Raw genomic sequence first — 20,905 nt, 5'->3', positions numbered from 1 at the left:
AGAAGTGAGGGCTGCTGAGACATTAGAGCAGCATGAGGAGTGGCAGTGTGTTGACCACACACTCCGATTGTGTGTAATGGTAGCACTCAGACATCATGTGTATATATATATATATATATATATATATAAATATATATATATATATTACACACAAATGGATGGATGGATATTTGTGACCATTTTTTCTCTTCTGGGGGATGCAAAATTGCAAAATAATCAGGACAAAAATAGGTGGAAATTAAACTAAATAGTGCAGCCAGTTAGTGCCAGCTATGCATGTTGATTTCATTTAGATATGCCCCATAAGGAGTATTTGGAGGAAAAAGCTTATGTTTGCAATCAGTTTCGTGTTTGTGCACGGATGCATTTTTACTGGCCATACTGTAGCACTGTCACCCACTTAGGCAGAAAATAAAAATGTACAGATGGAACAGCTAATGTATTTCATTTCACTTATTATTTAGCTGTTGTTTTACTTTACATTTACAGAAAGCTTTGCACAGGATGCAGTCAGGTCCCTAAGTATATTCCTAAACAATTAACGCAATGTTTCTGTTAAAGCCCCATAAATTAAAGCTGAATGTCTACACTTCAAAACACATTATAACTGCTTTACATCAACTCTTATGTGGTAGTATGAAGAAGAAATGAAGTGTCACTGTCCAAAAATTTATGGACCTGACTGTAAATCACAAAGGAATGCAAAAAGGAAAGAAATCTCAAGCAAACTGAATGTTAAAAAGTATGAATAGGCATGTTTGATTAATTATTCTCACTGGGTGGCACAGACGCGCAGCAGGCTGCATTGCTGCCTCACAGCTCCAGGGTCACTGGTTCATGACTGAGCATGAACAAATAAATTAATCAATAACTGAATAATTCTTCTCATTTGTATTTGGCACAAAACATTCTCTATTCCTTTGTGCAGGCCATAAAAAGTGCATTAATGCATACATTGGGAAAAAAAAAAGTTAATCAGCAGTATGCTTCTATAGGCTTTTATTACCCACTGTCAACAGCCCAGGACCGTGAAGTAAAGACAGGGAAATGGGCTAATTTCAAGGGTAATTTGAGTTGAGCTGATTAAAAAAAAAGAAGCAAAGAGAAAAAGTGCAAAGGAAAAGAGAGACCATACTGGCATAAAAAGTGGAAGATGACTAGAAAATCAGTTACCAAATTGACTTTTCCCAACTGCAGGTTCAGCACAATTAGAGAAATCTAGTTATATCCGACAGTGCTATTGTTCATATTCTGAAATATTATGCAGGAAGAGTATAGTATGTCAACACATCCGAATGTTTCTTCAGAACATCAACAAAAACAGTAAAAACTCTAAAAGTTAGTGTAAGGACTGCGGCTACATATGTGAATGGCAGCTATCATATTGAGCTCTTTTCTCCAGACAGCATGAGCGTGACCTTTACCGGTGCCTCAATCAGCAGCTAGCTTGATAATTCCCTACAGCCATTCATATAGATTTGGAGAGGGAAGCACTTGAGTTTCATGGCAGCTGCATGCCTACAAAGTCCTCAGAAAAGAGACATTGAGCCTATAACCATTATACCGGGAAAGAATAAATCTGTGCTATTTTTACTTTTTATCACTCTTTCTCTCTCTCACACACATACATATATACATATACATGTATATATATATATATATATATATATATATATATAAAAACAATAAAATATTTCACATTTTCACTAATTCCATGTCCCAATTTAAATAAGCACTGGGTGGCACGGTGGCTTAAACCTCCACGATCGGGGTTCAATTCCCGCCTCGGGTCTGTGTGCGTGGAGTTTGCATGTTCTCCAGAACTAGTCCTCCCACAATCCAAAGACATGTAGATTGGGCTAATTTCCATTCCCAAATTGCCCGTAGTGTGTGTGTGTGCCCTGCGATGGATTGGCACTTCATCCAGGGTGTACCCCACCTCATGCTCCAGGACCCCCCCCCGTGACCCTGTATACAGGATGAAGCAGCATAGACAATGTGTAAGTGAGGGTGTGACATTGACCATATTAACTGCTGCATAAAAAAGCTCCGATATTTGCTCATGCCTAATTTAAGTGATAATGATGATGATAATTTAATGGATTTAATCTAAAATTAATCATATTGTTTTGCACAAACTTCTGGAGTCCTTGCCAACTCAAGTGCTTACAGTCATTAAAGCAAATTCAGAACACAGAGAAAGTCTGAAATTTTTTTAAATCTTTAAAGCTTCTATTTTTTACTCCAGCTCTTGTCAATAATATAATTCATAATGAAAATCTTATACCAAATGAGAAAAGAACTCAAATTATAAGCATTTTCGCACGTACTCTTAGCACACTGCATGCATGTGTACAGTATGTGCAGGACTGTGCAAAAGTTTATTACGCTTTCAAAAATATGAATAATAAAATGTTTCTTTTAATCAATGTAGAAAATGCAAAGTGAGCGAACAGAAGACTTTTTTTTTAAAGAAATAATCTAAAGCAACTGAGTATTTGGTGTGTACTTTATGCTTCAAACAAGCATCAATTCTTACACTTTGCACAAAGTCTCGGATGTTATAGAATCAGAGTCATGTGTATAATTAACCAATTATTCCAAGCAGGTGCTAATGATTATCAATTTCAGATGTAGGTTGAAATACCATCATTAACCGAAACAGCTGTGTAGGAGGCTTATAACAGGATGAGTTACAGCCAAACTCTGCTACCAAGATGAGGTTGTGGAAGACTCGTGTGAAAGGTCAAGACTGAGCACAGCAACAACATACAAGGTAGTTATTCTGCAGTAACAAGTTTTCTCCCAGGCAACAATTTCAAAGCAGACTGAAGTTTCAAGATGTGCTATTAAAGCTATTTCGAAGAAGCACAACGAAACAGGCAATGCTAAATACCGTAGACACAGTGGTCAGCCAAGGAAACTTATTGCAGCAGATGAAAGTCACATCAGGCTTACTTTTCTTTGACATTGGAAGATGTCCAGCAACAGTGCCATCAGCAAAGAACTGGCAGAAATCAGTGGAACCCAGGGACACCCATGTACTGTCTGGGGAAGTCAGGCTAGAAGTGGTCTTCATGGAGGAACTGCGACCCAAAAGTCATACCTCAGACATGGACACAAGGTTAAGGTTCTCGACCATGGAGAAAAACATAACAATTGGTGTGCAGGAAACTGGCAGCAGGTGCTCTGGACTAATGAGTCAAAATGTGAAATATCTGGCTTGGATGGAGTTGGAGATTTAGTCAGCATTAATGTTGTCCTCAATGCTGAGAAATACAGACAGATACCTATCCATCATGCAATGCCATCAAGGAGGCGTCCGATTGTCCCCAACTTTATTCTGCAGCAGGATAATAACATTAGACATACAGCCAATGTTATTAAGAACTGTCCTCAGCATAGAGCACAAGGAGTCCTGGAGGTGATAGTTGTCCCCATAGAGCACTTATCTTTACATCAACGAGTCTGTCTGGGATTACATGCAGAGACAGAAGGATATGAAGCAGCCTACATGTACAGAAAATCTGATGTTGGGAACAACCTACATGCCGAGTTCCATTCAAAACCATGTGCAAGGGTACCTAATTGAATTGATTTAAATTCTGGTTTTGCAGGCAAATGGTGGTCACACTAAATGTTAATTTGATTTGGATTTCTCTACTGTTTATTTACTTTCCATTTTGCTAATTGATTGAAATAAAATATATATATATATATATATATATATATATATATATATATTATATATTATATATTATACAACATTATATATTATATATTATATATATATATATATTAGTGCGGTCAATCGATAAAAAAAAATTAACTAATTAATCGCAAAATTTTTTGCAATTAATCGCGATTAATCACAATTAAAAGACTGAAACTTTTTGGATATTTAAATGTAAATAATTAATGTAAACTCAAGACAATTAAACTATTTAAATTCAAATATGATTGTTTATTGGAATTTTTGTTTAACTTGTAACACAGATTTTCTCATGTAAACAACATACCTGCAATAAACCATCAATATTCTCCAAATTAACTGTTGGCTTGAAAGCCATATTTATTACAGAAATAAAAACACAGGTATGTGCCATTTGTGTCATTTGAATTTCAAAACAATCAATGCAATTTACATTGGCGAGGCCCTGTAGAGATTGTTTTGGTGGGGTGTTTTGCTTTTAAGTGATATGTCAAAGACGAATTACTTCTCTGGTATTTAAATTCGGCTTTGCAAAATGTACAGATTACTTTTGTTTTATCCACAGAACCATCCGGCAGAGTTTTATACTGAAACTTTCCGTCTAAAAGTCCTTCCTTGGTCTTATCCATACTTCTTTGCACGTTGAACACACGTCGGCCACAACAGGAAATAAAAAACTGCAACCGCGTTAATTGCGTTAATTTTTTTTAATGCGTTAAATATTTCAAATTAATCGCATGCGTTAACGCACTAATTTATATATATATATATATATATACATATATATAACTATTAACACTTCTAATTTAAAGCACTCTTATTTTGCAGCATTTTTTCACACCTGCCTAAAACCTTTGCACAGTACTACACAAAACAAGCGCACACACACTACAACTCACATAAGGAACACAAAGGTAATTGTTTACAGTAACCTCAGATTTGATCATCAAATCAACTTGAAAACAGTTTCCTTTTAGAGTAGCTGCTGAAATCAAACCATTTATTTTATTTCATGATTTACTGTAGAGAAAGCCACGCTTGCTTTTATTTCCATTTGTCTAGATGATGGTAATGCTTTTGATACAGGTGTTAATAAATCCTCTTAACCTTTAGTTAGTACATAATGTAATCGCCTGACTGCTTACTGGTACAGTATTAAGAAAAAGATCACATCATGCTCATTTTAGCCTTCATCCGCTGGCTCAAAGACCTTTTATCCTTAGCAGAATCAGTTTGAGATTTGTATGTGCAAGAAATAAAACATTGGGCATGCTGTTATAGGAAACTAATCTAGAGCAGGGTGGTGCATTATGGATAGATAGGATTTTTTGTTACTAATTAAAGACCATCAACATCATAATTGTAGTTTACTGTAGTTACATTTAACATTGTGAAACATCAGCGAATGTGAATAGCTTTTGTTCTCATCAGCTTTTGTACTGTATATATACACATCATAAACAGACCTTTGACTCCCTTAATTTGGATGCAGAATTATTTTACCAGATCAGAGCCATGTAGGATAGACAGTCTACAGGGTTGCAGAAGATGTGTCCTTCCACCATAGGCCTGGGCTCTTTGATCCACAGAAACACAGTGTCACTCGTGCCCAGGCTCACCTTTAAGAGAGAAATATAAAAAAATAAAAATCGATTTCTCTCTTTTATATTACTAGGATATATAAACATGGCACATTGCTCATGACCTTTTGGAGGCAAAACCTAAAAAAATATGGAAGTAAACCTGTATGCAGAAGAAAATTACATTGGCTTGGTTGAGTGTTTAAAGTGTCAATACATCACCAAAAAAAAAAAAAAAAAAAAAAAGCCTGACCACTTAACAAAATGAAAAATTGACAGATTCCTTATGTCAAAATGTTATCAGACATTTATATGATAAATTTCTAATAAATTATGAGCCTCCAGGCACACATACTAAAATGTGGAAACCTAGTTGTGGTTTAAAAGCCTAAGGGACAAAAAAAAAAAGAGATACATCAGAAACCTGATTTCACATCACATTTACACATTTTCAATGCTCAGAACAGCATATAATAGAACAATTCAATGGGGCATATTGTGCATAATTCACTTTTTAGTCATTTTTAGACATTCAGATTGGTTCTCAGTATGTGCGGGTACATACAGAAATGTGGGCGGGGGGGAAACATTTCCTGCTTTTTGTCCTTTTTCCATTTTTCAATTGGCCTGGGTTCAAACAAGCCAACTAGATTTCCCCCCCAATTGTGACCTCATATATCTCCTCCCCTGACTTGTTGCGCAGCTCTGCTGTTTAATGCAGGGACGTGGCTCAGCTGTAGCTCATTTACATAGACACTGAAATGGCGCATTTAGAGGAGTGAAAAAGAAGATGCATAATTTTTAAAGATTATTTTCCTATAGCAGCATGCCCCATAATAAATATGTAATATAAATATTGTACATTATATATAATATAAATCATCAATTGTTAGCAAAATCCATGTCAATACACTGTATAACCAGTTGTCCACATACCAAAGTTATGTGGACAACTGACTATTAAGAAGCACTATAGTGTATGTGCTTCTAGAATATCCCGTTCCTAAATTAGTCTCCCCATTGCCTACTAAAACTGCCTCCATTCTTTACTTTGACTAGATTCAACTGAAAGAGCGTTAGTGAAGTCAGATGAGGCTTTGTGCACAATCGGTGTTGCAGGACAGTTTTCTAGGCCATCAATGGGAAATCAGGGGCATTGTCATGCTGAAACAAAATTTTAATATTACAGCATTGACGTTACAAGTTTATGGCAAAAGTTTGGAGAGGAATTACATATGGGCGTGATGGCTTAGTGTCCGCATACTTTTAGCCATGTGATGTATTTTGGACTCGATATAACTGAGGTAGGTATGGAAAATTCCTCCCTCATCTAACTACATCATTTTTCTATTATCATCACTATTGTTACTGAATAATTCATAGTGGTTACTGAGCAATACTATTTAAGAAGAAGAGCTGAATAATAAACTGCAAGCTTTAGGAACTGAAAGGGTAGCAGCTGGCCATCTATTCCCATATTCCCTCCTTTGTGCAGCATGCAGTATAATAGTACTCCTAAAACATTTGCATTTTACATATTATCTTACGCACTCTCCAAACCAAATAAAGGTAAAGTCCATCTCTCTCCGAGGTTGGGAGACGCTTACCGCTATATCTCCCTCCCGCAGGCGCATTCCTGCTAGGGATCCTGAAAAGGAAAAATCAAATTACATAAATAGAGTTATTTTAAAACTGTCACAAGTTTATTACTCATTCCTTTCAAATGTAGCTCTTTTCCCAAATCCTCTGCTTTATAAAACATTATCAAACAGGAACTGATAACGTCCCAGTGAATGCCATCAATTCCATCGTTGATGGTGAGGCAGAAAAAAGTAATGATGTTGCCAAGCAGACTCTGTACTGTAAAACAAAGTGTTGTTGTAAGCTGGGCTGTGATTTATAGCTCAAACCACAGCTACTATTCTTTTTCTTAGTTCAATTTGGTTGGCCAAACAAATTTGGTTAATGTTTACTCATAGGTAGTTAGTGCTGATTTTGGTTAGTAAAAAATAAAAAAAATTTAATTACTTGCTCTACACCTACTCTTTTCACTATATACAGCAACCTCCTGCATCTGAGACTGATGATTCCCTAAGCAGGAATGCTGCTGTTCAATCATTTTGGACTACAGATGTTTACTTCCAGCATTCAAAGTGCTGTCGCTGTGCCTTAACTCATCTTGAAGAGCAATGCCCTGCATCCATTAATCACCTCCTCCATGCTTACTGCTCTGTGTAGTTTGTGATCAATGTTGTACAGCTCACCTATCAGAGGTCATAATGTTATGGCTGATGGTGTATATATAGAATATATACTTAAGGATGTTTGTACATTATATATACACAAACTGTATGTATAGCGCATATACAGTACAGGGGTTGGGCAATGAAACAAACGCCTAGTTTTAGACCATAATTCATTACTATAGTGTGCGACCAATACAGCATCAATTCGTCTTGAGAATGACAGATACAAGTCCTGCACAGTGGCCAGAGGGATTTTGAGCCATTCGTCTTGCAGAATAGAGCCCAGGTGATACTGGTAGAGGAAAAACGTTTCCTGACTCGCTCCTCCAAAACACCCTAAAGTGGCATAATAATATTTAGATCTGGTGACTGTGCAGGGCATGGGAGATGTTCAACTTCACTTTCATGTTCATCAAACCACTAATTGGTGCATTATCATCCTGATACACGGCACCGCCTTCAGGATACAATCTTTGAACCATTGCGTGCACATGGTCCTCCAGAATGGTTCGGTAGTCCTTGGCAGAAACGCCAATATATATACAAGTATAGTGTGTGTGTGTATATCTATCTATCCGCAGGGCCATTGGTGGCTCAGTGGTAGGTTTCTCGCCTGCCAAGTGGAAGGCTCTGGTTCGATTCCTAGCCATTGCTCAAACCCCAGCCAGTAGATGTAGTGCCTGAATAAAATGGGAGGGTTGCGCCAAAAAGGGCACCGGCAGACTTGTGCAGAGTTGTTGTGCAGATCAGATGGTCCACTGTGGCCACCACTTAATGGGAGCAGCCGAAAGATTAACCAAAATATATATATATATATGTACCAAATGCCTTGATGTAAATTAAATGTAACTGTAATACACACTATTGTTTCAATACACAGTGATGGCATGCATCACTAATACACCCATCACAAACAGGTGAAGCTCTTTGGCAGTCTGGGTAAGTTGTCATAATGACTAGACACAAATGACGGCTGGCATAAGGCTTAGTTTTATGGTTATGACTGCAAATTAGGGAAGGGGGACCTATTAAAATCTGGAGTAATGAGGTGAGAAAGTCAGGCGCTTGGCCATAAGTGAGAACATGCCCTCTTTACATCACATCCCTCATTCTTCTACTCTCTCCAAGACTCCAAGGTTTACCTGCTGCATTCATGCTGGTTAAAATCCATCTACGTCACTATTAAAAAAAAAACCTCCTAGAGCCACTCATATTTAAATGTAACATCACTATACAGATTATGTACCTCTTTAATTATAAAAAATAAATTTGGGTTTTAAACATCTTTAAGATTCTTCTTCTCATTCTTCTTCTTCTTATTATTAATAATAATAATACTACTACCTACTACTACAATATAGAGGGGGTGTTAAATTCCATTCTTATGAAACAAAATCAACAAAAGCAGCCAAAATTACATTCCAAGCCCAAGGCCATTTAAACCAGCCAAATGTGATTAAAAAAACAGCCCTGGTGGATGGGAAACCACCCAAACTGGCAACGCTGTTCACAGGAAGCCTCCAAGAGAACGTGCTTGGGGAGGACAGGGCGTATAATGCAGCTTCAGTGCCATCTAGTGACTAAGAATCTTACTGTATTTGAAATATCTGGGATACACTGCAGTTCTTTCCAGTTTATACTCCCATTATTCAGTAACAGCTCTGATCCTATGCCTAATATGAAACTACGTGTGTATGTATTTTGCACTCCTCTTTTGGATGCTATTTTGATCTAAGAGCTTGATTAAAACACAAGGTGATCTTATCCACCACACATTATAAATAATTTCTGCAAAGAGACACACATACAATCAGCACCAGAATGAACGCCACGTTCGGTGATGATGAGCTGAATTAGTTAGGAAAAGTCATCTCAGTGAAGAATTTAAGATTTGAAATAAACATCTGGCTGCCTCTGCCAGAGGGTTACAACTGGATTACAGTTGTATCTTCCAGAACAATAAACATCTAAAACACACTGTACAGTCGAAGCCACAGAAACACAAAAAACAGGCATCCAGTCCTCTGACCTAAACCAGAGTAAAATCCTGAACATGCGTATTCACAAGAAAGAGCTGAGAACTCTGAAGTACCTCTCAATCAGTATAAATTGAGAAGTATCCAAGACACCTTCATTCTCCAATCTCATCAAGCATTATAGGAGTGTTGCACTGTTGTTTAAAGGGTCAAATAAAGGGTGCCAATAACAATGAAACACGTTTTGTTATTCTTAATAGTTCCAGTAATTTAGATATTTAACCTAAATCATCTTTAGTCATCACTTTTTTTAAACATACACTGTACGGCCAAATGTTTGTGGACACCTGATGCACCCACATGTATATCTTCCCCAAACTGTTGCTACAAATTCGAAATCATGATTGTAGGAAATGGCTTCGTATTCCTTATCGCCTTACAATTTCCCTTCATTCAGCCCACTTATCAGCCCAAAACCTACTCTATCTTGATGATGCCCCTGTGCACAAAGCGAGATTGAAGATAGTTACCGAGAGGCAGTGTGGGCAAACTTCTGCAGCTTGCTTACACAGTACCCTGGCCTGAACTCAACCCCACTGAATACTTTTGTGATGAAGTGGAACACCAGTTTTATACCAGGCAGTCTTGCTAGAGATCACCCAGGTCACTAAGGTATTACCGGACGTGAAACTGATGTTTCAGTTCTGACTTCTTATGCAGTAGTGACCAAATGAGTATTAATCCTTGCAGCCATGACTCAAAATGTAATGGAAAGCCTTCTCAGAGACATGGAGGCTGTTATAGCAGCAAATGGGAAACAACTTAAGTATAATGCCCATGGTTTTGGCGTCAGATGTTTTTATACCTAAATGGCCATGTACAGTACTGTAATGTATTGATGGTGCCAAAAATTATGAAGTCTGATAAAAAGCATGTTTCCATCGTGTTTAGGCTGATTAAAGCTTATACTGCATATTTCTATATTATTATAATTAGAAATACAGAATAAGCATGCTGTGCTGTAGTAATTTTAGCATTACCAGGATTGTCTCCAGTGAAAGCCACCACTTTACAATCTTCTGGCATCCCGTATCGCTTGACAAAATAAGGAGAAAGAGAGCCCTAGGAGGAGAAATTAATATTAAATATTAAAAACAGCAATCTTACAGTATATGATACAATGATGTCCTTTTTGCTACAACCTTTAAAACACTAGCACAGCAAAGGCTACAGAGGCAGCTTTTAGCATGCTCATATATAAACAACTATAGCGAAGATAAATGGATTGATCGATCGATAGAAGGATGATCAAAGAAAGAAGATCATACCAGAACTGTAGTGGATGACTTGGGGTTAGCCAGCTTCTCTGCCAGCTGAGGTGCAGTGGCTCTTAGACATGTGTCTGACCACTGTTTACTGAAGATGTCCATTAAATTCATCCCTGAACCTTAAATCAGAGCAAACGCTTACAGTATGCACCCGAACAATGACTCGTACTTACACCTCTCACTAATCTTTCAGAGTAAAATGCTTGCATCAGTTTTTCTCTTTTAATAATGCATAAAGTGAAAAGAAGGAGGTCAATGATCAACCATGTAAACTTCCAAATCCTGGATGAATAATATCAAGGGACAAAAAAAAAAAAGTATAATATGATGTACGGCAAAAAGTTTCTGGTGCACACCGGATAACTAGAATTTTTTTAAACATTTAGAGGTTTCGTAGAATAAGGCAGGAAGGTTCACGAAAAATAACTAATGTTCCTTACTGCAAGAGCAGCTCTGTCAATTGTCCTGGCTGCCCCATCTGGCATTTCAATCCCAGGCTTATATCAATGCACTTGTTCTAACACATTATTATTTCTAAAGTAACAGTTAATTCCCTGGAAGCTGTATGATCAATACTCCAAATAAGCCAAACCTAATAGTAAGCATTTGTTTAAAAAGTAGTAAAATAGTAGAAGTAAAATATGTACTTTTTCATCTAGTAAAACATTTAGTAAGAGATTTATTCAACATTTATGAGACGAGTCTCTAGTGTCTCACTGGTGAACCCCTCGTCACACTTCTCCCTCCTGGCACTGATTAAAATAGAGGAAAACTAACAAGGCTTCTGCAATCTAATCAGAAATGTACTGGATAAAAACGGCACAGAATATTCTCACTCCAACTTCTTTTCATCATATCACCATGACCTTAACGTCCAATTCAAATAAATATTAAATCATAATGACCTAGAAAACTGAGCAACACAGATCAAGATGTAAAAAAAATATTTCTGACCTTGCAAGAAAATATATGTAGTATAAAAAAGAATAATTGCATTAATGTTCCAAAATAAGCATGTGAGTAGAAAAAAACAGGTCAGTAATATTAATTATTATTATTAATTTTTATTATTATCATCATTATTAAAGTCCTGCATTCACTTACCATCACTGTAGTCAATAGCTGCATAATCACCAAGAAAAAGAGATGCAGCAAAGCTACTAACCAGAGAGATTCTCTATAATAGTCAAATATAAAAAAAAATTGTTTTGTATTTAATATATACGAGGGCTGTATGAAATGAAATGTAAAAACAGACATAAAATTATTAATAACTGACATGGGTTGTTCAAATTACACGTGGTAGAGAAACTCTTCCTCAATAAAGAGGTACCACTCATCATAGTCTCCATCACAATCGTTCCATTTGTGCCACCTTTAAAATCCCCATACAGTATACATATACAGTATATAAGACTATATACAAATACACTATATTTGTGAATGCAGTTATAATATTTTTAAATTTTTAGACACTTACCTCAGTCTCATTGTATCTGTCCTGCTGTAACTGGTAGATCTTGGCAATCTGATTTGCAGTAAAGCGCTAAAACCATTAATACACTTTGTTTAAGTCTGGTTTAGGATTTCAGATCGAATCTAATATCAGACGAATGAAACATTCTAAACAATGTATTGAATACAGAGATCCTCACCTCATAGGCCCGGGACCCAGTCATATCAGTGAGTTGTTGAGCACCACCTACTGCACACTCAAGGTTCTTACAGTGCTCTGCAGTACTGGAGTCCATCCACACTGGACTGTCCTGGACAGCAAAACAATCCTATAATAGAGACATTAAACAGTTAAACTGATCAGGATGTCATGAAAGCTAAGCTGAAAATGAAATACAGTGGCAGATACCAGTGTAGACAAACACAGGGTTGGATGTAACACATTCTAGACCGGCGTTCATATCGCTTTAACAAAAATCCTGATAAATACTAAGCTTATATAAGATTAAAGTTGTCCTTAATAAAATGTATGCATTGTGAAAAAAAGTATGTGTTTGGAAATGTTCACGTACAATTTATTTTGGTATCATTTTTTTGAGGGGCGTTCAAGTCAAGTGACATTCCCAGCCGCGGTGGCGCAGAGCCCACTGATCCTTGAAAATCGACAGATAACTTATCACCACCTGTACACACAATTATTCGCGAACACCATTTGCACGTTACAGCAACTCAGCAAGTCAGGGAGTTATTGCCAAAATTCCCAGTACAGTCCTGACCTCACTCCCAGCCATTTCCACATTCTTGGCCCGTTAAAGAAGTTCCTGGTGGGCCAGCGTTTCAGACGTGAAGGAGGCCGTCTGATCACGCACCAGTGTACGTCTGATCATGCACTAATGTGCATTAGTGTTGCGGGGGATTATAGAGAAATAAAGGTACTGTAGTTTTTACTCTCATAACTATGTTCTGTTATTCTGCACAATCAAAAGTCCTGGTTTGACTTGAACGCCCCTCATATACACATCCAAATCCTTTTATCTAGTACTATTTAAATTAATAATTTTAGTTTAATAATTAAATAGTGGTACTTGTACTTTAACTCAATTACATGTTCAGGGGAAAAAATATTAAAGTGCATTTTATTTAATAATACAATTTTAATTTCAAGTTTTTTTTTTTTGATTTAACTTTATGTTTTTTGCCTAGCTACCAAGTTTATATTATTTTTTTTAATGTATTTGAAATAAAAACATCTATATTAATTTGAATGCATATCACAACCCATCTTTTATTCATACAAACAAAAAGACCAAATTTAACACTACATTCTCTATCTTCGCTCAGGTTCTGCCCTCTGCTCTCATGTTAAACATGTTCCCGGATCACAAGGTCCTACTTTAAACCTTAAACAGCCGCAGTTTCGTAACAGTATAAACGAAGACTGACAGGACAGATGATTGATGATCCCTTGAAAATTTTCAAAAGGAAATCAGATTAAATCTCCACAGTGGAGTTACTGATCAAAACAGCTGGTACCTGCAGCAGGCCGTGTAAACATCTTCCCGGATCCAGACACTGCAGAGTTTTCCTCGCTCCCTTTTTCCAGTACACACTGCCATGTTGCTTCAGTGAAGACATCGAGAAAATTGGCTTCATTCATTGTTAAAGTATTTCAGTACATAAAGTCAAAAAGAGCTTGACGTACCTGCCCGCTGCCTGAAACAGCTTTCACACGAGAGAAGTCAAATCCAGCACTCGTCATCTTCTCAAGAAGGATGTCAAGTGCCTGCAGTTGCAAATCTTTATTGATTATTTAACTCAGCAAATCAACTTTGCACAGTTAAAAAAAGAACTGATGTGCAATGGGCAATATTATGGAAAAGAAAGGTTAACTATTTTATATTACAGTACATGCATATATCTTATGCATTTAACAAACTGCTTCATTAAAGCTGCCCCACCTTGACCCACATGAGCACTGGAGAGGTTACGGTCACTCTGTCCTCGTGGATGTGGACTCCCCCCTGAGTCCTATATGTTAAAAGTACAGAACAAATATAGTTAAACACGATACTGTAACTATTATAGGCAAAGAATTCATTCTGATGTGAGCAACAAGGCAAACATGACTACCTGAACTCTGGAAGGTCACTGTCAAACTGGACATTGCTCTGGTGAGTAACCTGAAGCTTTCCATCAATAGCAATGACTTTCAGCTTTAAAAAAACAGCAAAGGACAATAGTTTCAAATATCAGTTCAAATAGGTTTAAAGGTGAATATCGTAATATCTTTTTGACTTTATGTGGCCAGAAGTTTGTGGACACCTGATCATTACACCCTGTAGACAATCAAACAAAACTGTTGCCACAAAAGTGAACGCACACATTTGCATGGAATCTCTTCGTCTACAGAAGTCAACTTTAAGATTCACCGTCACTATAACTGAGGGACCCAAATCTGACAATGATCCTGTGCGCAAAATGAGATCCATAAAGACATGGTGTGCCAAGAATGGTGGAGAAAAACTGAAGCCCTGACCACAAACACATCGAACACATTTTTGATTAACTGGATTGACAACCTCCTCGACCCAGGACCCCTCTGGCCAAATTATCAGATAGCACAAAAAAGAAATAAGCAATAATTTACAGAAAATGTTAGTGTACATTGCTTCACTTTAATAAAATAACATTAATGTCCATGGATCCAGCCATCAAGCTATTACTTGGCGTGAGGTGGGAATGAGGTGGATGGGGTCCAGATCAATCTCACGAATATTATGTGATCAAAGTAAACATTTTGTAAATTCTGCATGCATGAAAACAATATTAACACAATAAAATAATATTCATGTAAACAATACCTTAAACTTTATAAAAGTAGCATACGGCATTCTTTGCCTTTCATTTTAAATGGCTTTTTAGTGATCTCCTTGCAAAACATAAAGTATAAAATATTATTTTGTGGTTTTATTTGCATACACAGTATTTTTATTATTAGAATTATGATTATTATTATTATTAGTAGTAGTAGTAGTAGTAAGATTGTACATCCTGATTGGTGAATTCTAGGTTTTTAAAGCTTTACATACTATAAAATAACAGTCTCTATTTAGCTATTTAAGTTATACACTTTGCAGCACAGCATGTTAATATCAATCCCCCAAATGTCAATCGAGATTACCAATCAGTTCCAGACTTTATTCTACACCTGTATTCCGGTTGGTCTCCCCGAAGTGTTAAATTAGCTAACAGCTTAAACCATTGTAGAGATTTATTAGGACCGACCAATATGACATCAGCCATATGACGTCATGGCGTGAGCAGTCCGCTCTTGCTAAAGCTTGAGATTTTTTTTTTATCTTATGTTCTAAAAAGACAGAAGTTTTATTCATTTTGTCTTCAATTAAAATCAAAATCAGCTGACGACATAAAATGTGTCCCCTTGTTGTGATTGACTGATCGCGTGTCACGTGTTACCCTCTGACCAATCATAGGCGAGAAGGCGGGATTTCCCGGAATACGGATAGGAAGAAAATCGTTCGGATGGTTTTCTTTTTATTTGGTTTAGATAGCCTGCATGCGCGAGCTACGCGTTTTAAGTAAGGAAGAATAATTCATAAAGTTTGATACTACCTGTTGGGTGCTAAAGTCAAATCCTAAGTAGTACGAGTCTGTTAGTTCAGCCATTCGCACTGGTGTTGTCTTGCAGAATGGTAAAAGTTCACATGCATGCATGCGCGCGCACACACACCACACACTTAAAGTGACAGCACACGAACTTTTGTGACATCACCAGACTTTTAAACTTCTAAAACATTAAAATGCCATCAAAAATATTTATTTTGCGGCAATGATCAAATCGGATATTCTTTAATTTATTATTTATTATGCACACTAAACGTAGTGTGCATAATTAGGTGACGTCACCCATTGGACATACCTGCTATGACATTATATCCAAATACATATACTGTATTTTAATATTGAGTTGGTCTCCCTTTTGCAGCTATATCAGCTCCCACTCTTCTTGGAAGGCTGTCCACGTGTTTTTTTTTGTTTTTTTTTTGTGAATTTGGGTCCAGAGCATTTATAAGGTGATTTCTATTGGACAATAAGGCCTGTCTCAATCTCTACTCCAGTTTATCACAAAAGTGCTCAAAAGGGTTGAGGTCAGGTAACACACACTCTGTGTCGGCCAGTCAAGTTAGAAGAGCAAGGGCCCTTAGAAGAGCAAGGGCCAAACTTTTTTGGGCCATCAGAGAGGCGAAGCGCGCACACGCCCAGAGAATCCATAACCACTTCATAGACAGCGGCGACACACGGCGCATGTGGCAGGGCTTACAAGCCATCACTCACTACAGGACTACAGGACGACATCACCTGCCTGTGACGGTGACGGCTCCCTCCCGAATGCGCTGAACAACTTCTACGCTTGGTTCCACAGGCAGAACGACGTGGCGGCGAGGAAGACCACCCCTTCTCCGAACGACAAGGTGCTGTGTCTCACTACAGCTGAGGTGAGGAAAACTCTACGCAGAGTCAACCCACGTAAAGCTGCTGGACCAGACAACATCCCAGGCAGAGTGCTCAGAGAATGTGCTAAACAGCTGGCAGATGTTCTCACCGACATCTTCAACATCTCTCTGAGCAGCGCCGTCGTTCCTACGTGCTTCAAAGCCACCACCATCGTCCGCGTGCCCAAGAAGTCTACTGTGTCCTGTCTCAATGACTACCGTCCCTTTGCACTTACACCCACCATCATGAACTGCTTCGAGCGGCTTGTCATGAGACACATCAAGACCCTGCTGTCCCCCTCACTGGACCCACTGCAATTTGCGTACCGTCCTAACCGCTCAACGGACGATGCCATCTCCACTACACTCCATCTTGCCCTCACACACTTGGACAAGAAGGACACATACGTTTGAATGCTGTACATAGATTTCAGCTCAGCATTCAACACTATCATCCCCCAACAACTGATCGGGAAGCTGAGCCTGTTGGGCCTGAACACCTCCCTCTGCAACTGGATCCTAGACTTTCTGACCGGAAGGCCTCAGTCAGTACGGATCGGGAACTGCACCACAAGCACCACCACACTGAGCACTGGGGCCCCACAAGACTGTGTGCTCCGCCCCCTGCTGTTCACACTGCTGACTCACGACTGTGTAGCAACACACAGTTCGAATCACATTATTAAGTTCGCTGATGACACGACCGTGGTGGGTCTCATTAGCAAGAACGACGAGTCAGCGTACAGAGAGGAAGTGCAGAGGCTAACGGACTGGTGTAACAACAACAACCTGTCTCTGAATGTTGACAAGACAAAGGAGAAGAGAATCAACGGCTCCTCTATGGAGATTTTGAAAAACACCAAATTCTTCGGTGTCCACCTGGAGAAGGACCTCAGCTGGTCCCTCAACACCAGCTCCCTGCACAAGAACCGCGTCTATTCTTTCTGAGAAGACTGAAAAAGGCCCAGCTTCCACCACCGATCCTGACCACCTTCTATAGAGGAACTATCGAGAGCAACCTAAGCGGCTGCATCATTGTCTGGTTTGGGAATTGTGCCATATCGGACCGCAAAACCCTACAGCGGATAGTGAGAACAGCGGAGAAGATCATCGGGGTCTCTCTCCCCTCTATTGAAGACATCTACACCACACGCTGCATCCGCAAAGCCACCAGCATTGTGGCTGATCAGACACACCCTCTCACACACACTTCACACTCCTGCCCTCTGGAAAAAGGTACCGAAGCATTCGGGCACACACATCCAAACTGTGCAACAGCTTTTTTCCCACAAGCCATCCGTCTCCTCAACAAAAAGGGACTGAACTGACAAACACACACACACACACACACACACACAAACATTATGACTCAGCTTAACTCAGCTACATCAAAACATCAATACATCAAAACTTTGAGACTAGACTGACAAATCAACACAAGCGCAGACACACTGACCTACACCACCAAACTACTTTACACACAAATCTGTAAATGCTTCACTGTTTATCTCTTTCTTGCACAATATTTATTACTTTTTGCACTAATTCCTCAATTCTTGCTGCTGTGTTTACTACCTCAACACCATATTTTATGTTCTGATATATCGTTGTTGTCGCACTGTCACTTTGTTGTTGCTCGTTTGCATATTTGCACGTGCACTTTATGTTGTCTGTTGTCTGTAAAACCTGTAGATAGTCTTCCTTAGTTAGTTAGTTTTTGTTAATTTATGTTAGGACTATCTGTCTTGTCTCTGCTAGCCAGCTAACTAGACCTCTTAGTTAGCTAGTTTAGCTTCTCTGTTAATTTATGTTGTAAGTTTATGTTGCATGTAGCACCTTGGTCCTGGAGGAACGTTGTTTCGTTTCACTGTGTACTAACTGTATATGGTTGAAGTGACAATAAAGCCTACTTGAATTTGAACTTGAAGATGTCCTGGTATGCTGAAGCATTAAGATTGCCCTTCACTGGGGATAAGGGGCCTGATTGAAACACCTGAATTTAAATAATTAACAGGTTTGGCCAAATAATTTTGTCTATATAGTGTATAGCTCTAACCTCTATATCTAAAAACCTGCACACAACACTGTTATTTAAGACTGTGACCAATAAACATTGCTGTTGACAGTCCAAAGAGCTCATATATTAATTGAGTTATTTTCTGTAACACAAACTGGGATGCACTATGGACAATTTAAAAAACAACACATCTTTGGACTTTGGAGGAAACCCACAAAACACTGGGGAGACTATGCAAACTTCAGGCACACAGACCGGAGACAAGATTTAAACCCCCACCCATGGAGTCAATGGTGCTTGCCTCTAAACCACTGTGCCCCCTCAGAAGTGCTGACAAGCACATTTCTCCTGAGTAGAATCTGTGTTTAACTTTCCTTTAACAATTCCCGGAAGTGCAAGTGGATGTGTGTTAACAGATAAGAGTACATTTATTTTAAACTCAAATACAACACTGAAAACACTTCATCTTTTTCAATCTTTTTTTACAGGAGTTGAGATAATTAGACAAAGCAGGAGCACCTGTGGCGGCACGGTGGTGTAGTGGTTAGAACTGTTGCTTTGGCCCTCCAGGGTCCAGGTTCAATTCCCTGCCAGGCTTGATTCCTGTCTCTGTGTGCATGGAGGTGGCAGGTTCTCCCCTTGCTTGGTGGGTTTCCTCCGGGTACTCTGCTTTCCTCTCACATTCCAAAAACATGTAGGTTAGGCTAATTGACGTTCTCAAATTGCCTGTAGTGTGTGAATGGGTATGTGTGTGTCCTGCGATGGATCCATGGTGTACCCTGCCTCCTGGGATAGGCTCCTGGTCCCTGTGACCCTGAATACAGGATAAAGCGGTATAGAAGATGAGTGAGGAGCACTTGTGTATTAATACCCATAGTTCTGAAGTTGGATGTTCATTATGTAGATATTCACTTAATATTTGGCCATATAAAGTATGAAAATGATCTACCTTGGTAAAAGTTATGTAAACTTCATCTATTTTTTCATGTTATGCCTTGAAACTGCATGTGTAACCTAAAGTGATCCGTTTATACCTACTCTGTTCATTATTAACTGTTTAAGAGAATAACAAGCACTAAACGTGACAATGTACAGTATAGAGTTATTGCCATATCCTCCATACATTCCTGACCTTGCTTTAAGAGATTTCCAAATGTTTCTACCTTGATGGTTACCAAGCACTAGTGAAACACTGGGATAAATGTATTAGTGTAGCAGGGATTATATAGAGAAATAGTTTTTACTCTGCACGATCAAAAATCCCAGTTTGACTTGAACACCCCTCATATTATCACCTAGATTAACATACACTGTGTGCCCTTACTTTGAAATTATTAAAGCAGAAAGATACAATGTGCTAACATTGTTTTAACTTTTTTTTTTCCCCATCGCTACTGCAAATTAAGTGGGCTAGAATATTAAATAAACCTATTAATATAGAAACAATCTAATTTTTGTGAGTGTAATGTAATGTACATTTGTTTCACTTGTATCAAAAAACATGGTTACCTCTCTGCTGTTTGTTTTCTTTTTTTTTGCTAATCTTTCTGACACTGTCATTTTTCATTCATAGCAATATTTGTCTAGACTTAAAAAAAATAAACACCTGTCACCTGTCCACTGCCGTATGTCATTGGAAATTCATATAAATTCACTTTTAAGTAAATGTACTACAGCATGTCAGCAGGGGTGCAGACCTTTGAGCCTGGCTGCTGACTGAATTGGTGTAATGATCACACCGTGTTGTAATAAGGGTTCAACAGCAAAACACCATGAACACAGGATTCTGAAGAAGTACGTTCCCCCCCCTAAAAAAACAATCAAAGAGGAAATTCTGTATGTGTAGTTATGTGAAATGATCAAATTTTAACCAAACTTTTAACTGTATTTAATATGAACAAGTGGCATTGCCTAACTGTCACTGTCAGACTCACCCATTACATCAACAGTGCTATGTCAACACTGCTACTCTAAAGCTTAAAGGACATTTTATTCTATAATTCATTATAATAATCAGGTATAAAGACCATTATAATATATCATACTGGAAAATCCAGCTTAGGATAAACACATCTTT

The 20,905-nt window shown here is 38.2% G+C and overlaps 1 protein-coding gene across 3 annotated transcripts in view; it reads right to left on the bottom strand.

Moving 5' to 3' along the window:
* xylb (xylulokinase homolog (H. influenzae)) overlaps positions 1 to 16,031 on the bottom strand; it is a 58,245-nt gene extending 42,214 nt beyond the window's left edge. For all 3 annotated transcript variants that reach the window (XR_008357881.1, XM_053493740.1, XM_053493741.1), the window contains exons 1-12: positions 15,931 to 16,031; positions 14,428 to 14,510; positions 14,256 to 14,325; positions 14,000 to 14,080; positions 13,831 to 13,917; positions 12,498 to 12,626; positions 12,323 to 12,388; positions 11,947 to 12,019; positions 10,843 to 10,961; positions 10,555 to 10,636; positions 6,900 to 6,940; positions 5,216 to 5,331 (exon numbers count right to left, since the gene is read on the bottom strand). Coding sequence is in view for 2 of the 3 variants with exons in the window: in XM_053493740.1 (XP_053349715.1) it covers positions 5,216 to 5,331; positions 6,900 to 6,940; positions 10,555 to 10,636; positions 10,843 to 10,961; positions 11,947 to 12,019; positions 12,323 to 12,388; positions 12,498 to 12,626; positions 13,831 to 13,917; positions 14,000 to 14,080; positions 14,256 to 14,325; positions 14,428 to 14,510; positions 15,931 to 15,984 (1,001 nt within the window). In the remaining variant the exon portion in view is untranslated. The remainder of the gene's footprint in view (positions 1 to 5,215; positions 5,332 to 6,899; positions 6,941 to 10,554; positions 10,637 to 10,842; positions 10,962 to 11,946; positions 12,020 to 12,322; positions 12,389 to 12,497; positions 12,627 to 13,830; positions 13,918 to 13,999; positions 14,081 to 14,255; positions 14,326 to 14,427; positions 14,511 to 15,930) is intronic.
* Between the last annotated feature and the right edge of the window lie 4,874 nt (positions 16,032 to 20,905).

This window comes from Clarias gariepinus, chromosome 4 (assembly GCF_024256425.1).
Source record: "Clarias gariepinus isolate MV-2021 ecotype Netherlands chromosome 4, CGAR_prim_01v2, whole genome shotgun sequence".
Classification (NCBI taxonomy): domain Eukaryota; kingdom Metazoa; phylum Chordata; class Actinopteri; order Siluriformes; family Clariidae; genus Clarias; species Clarias gariepinus.
This window is presented reverse-complemented; position numbering and strand designations above follow the sequence as displayed.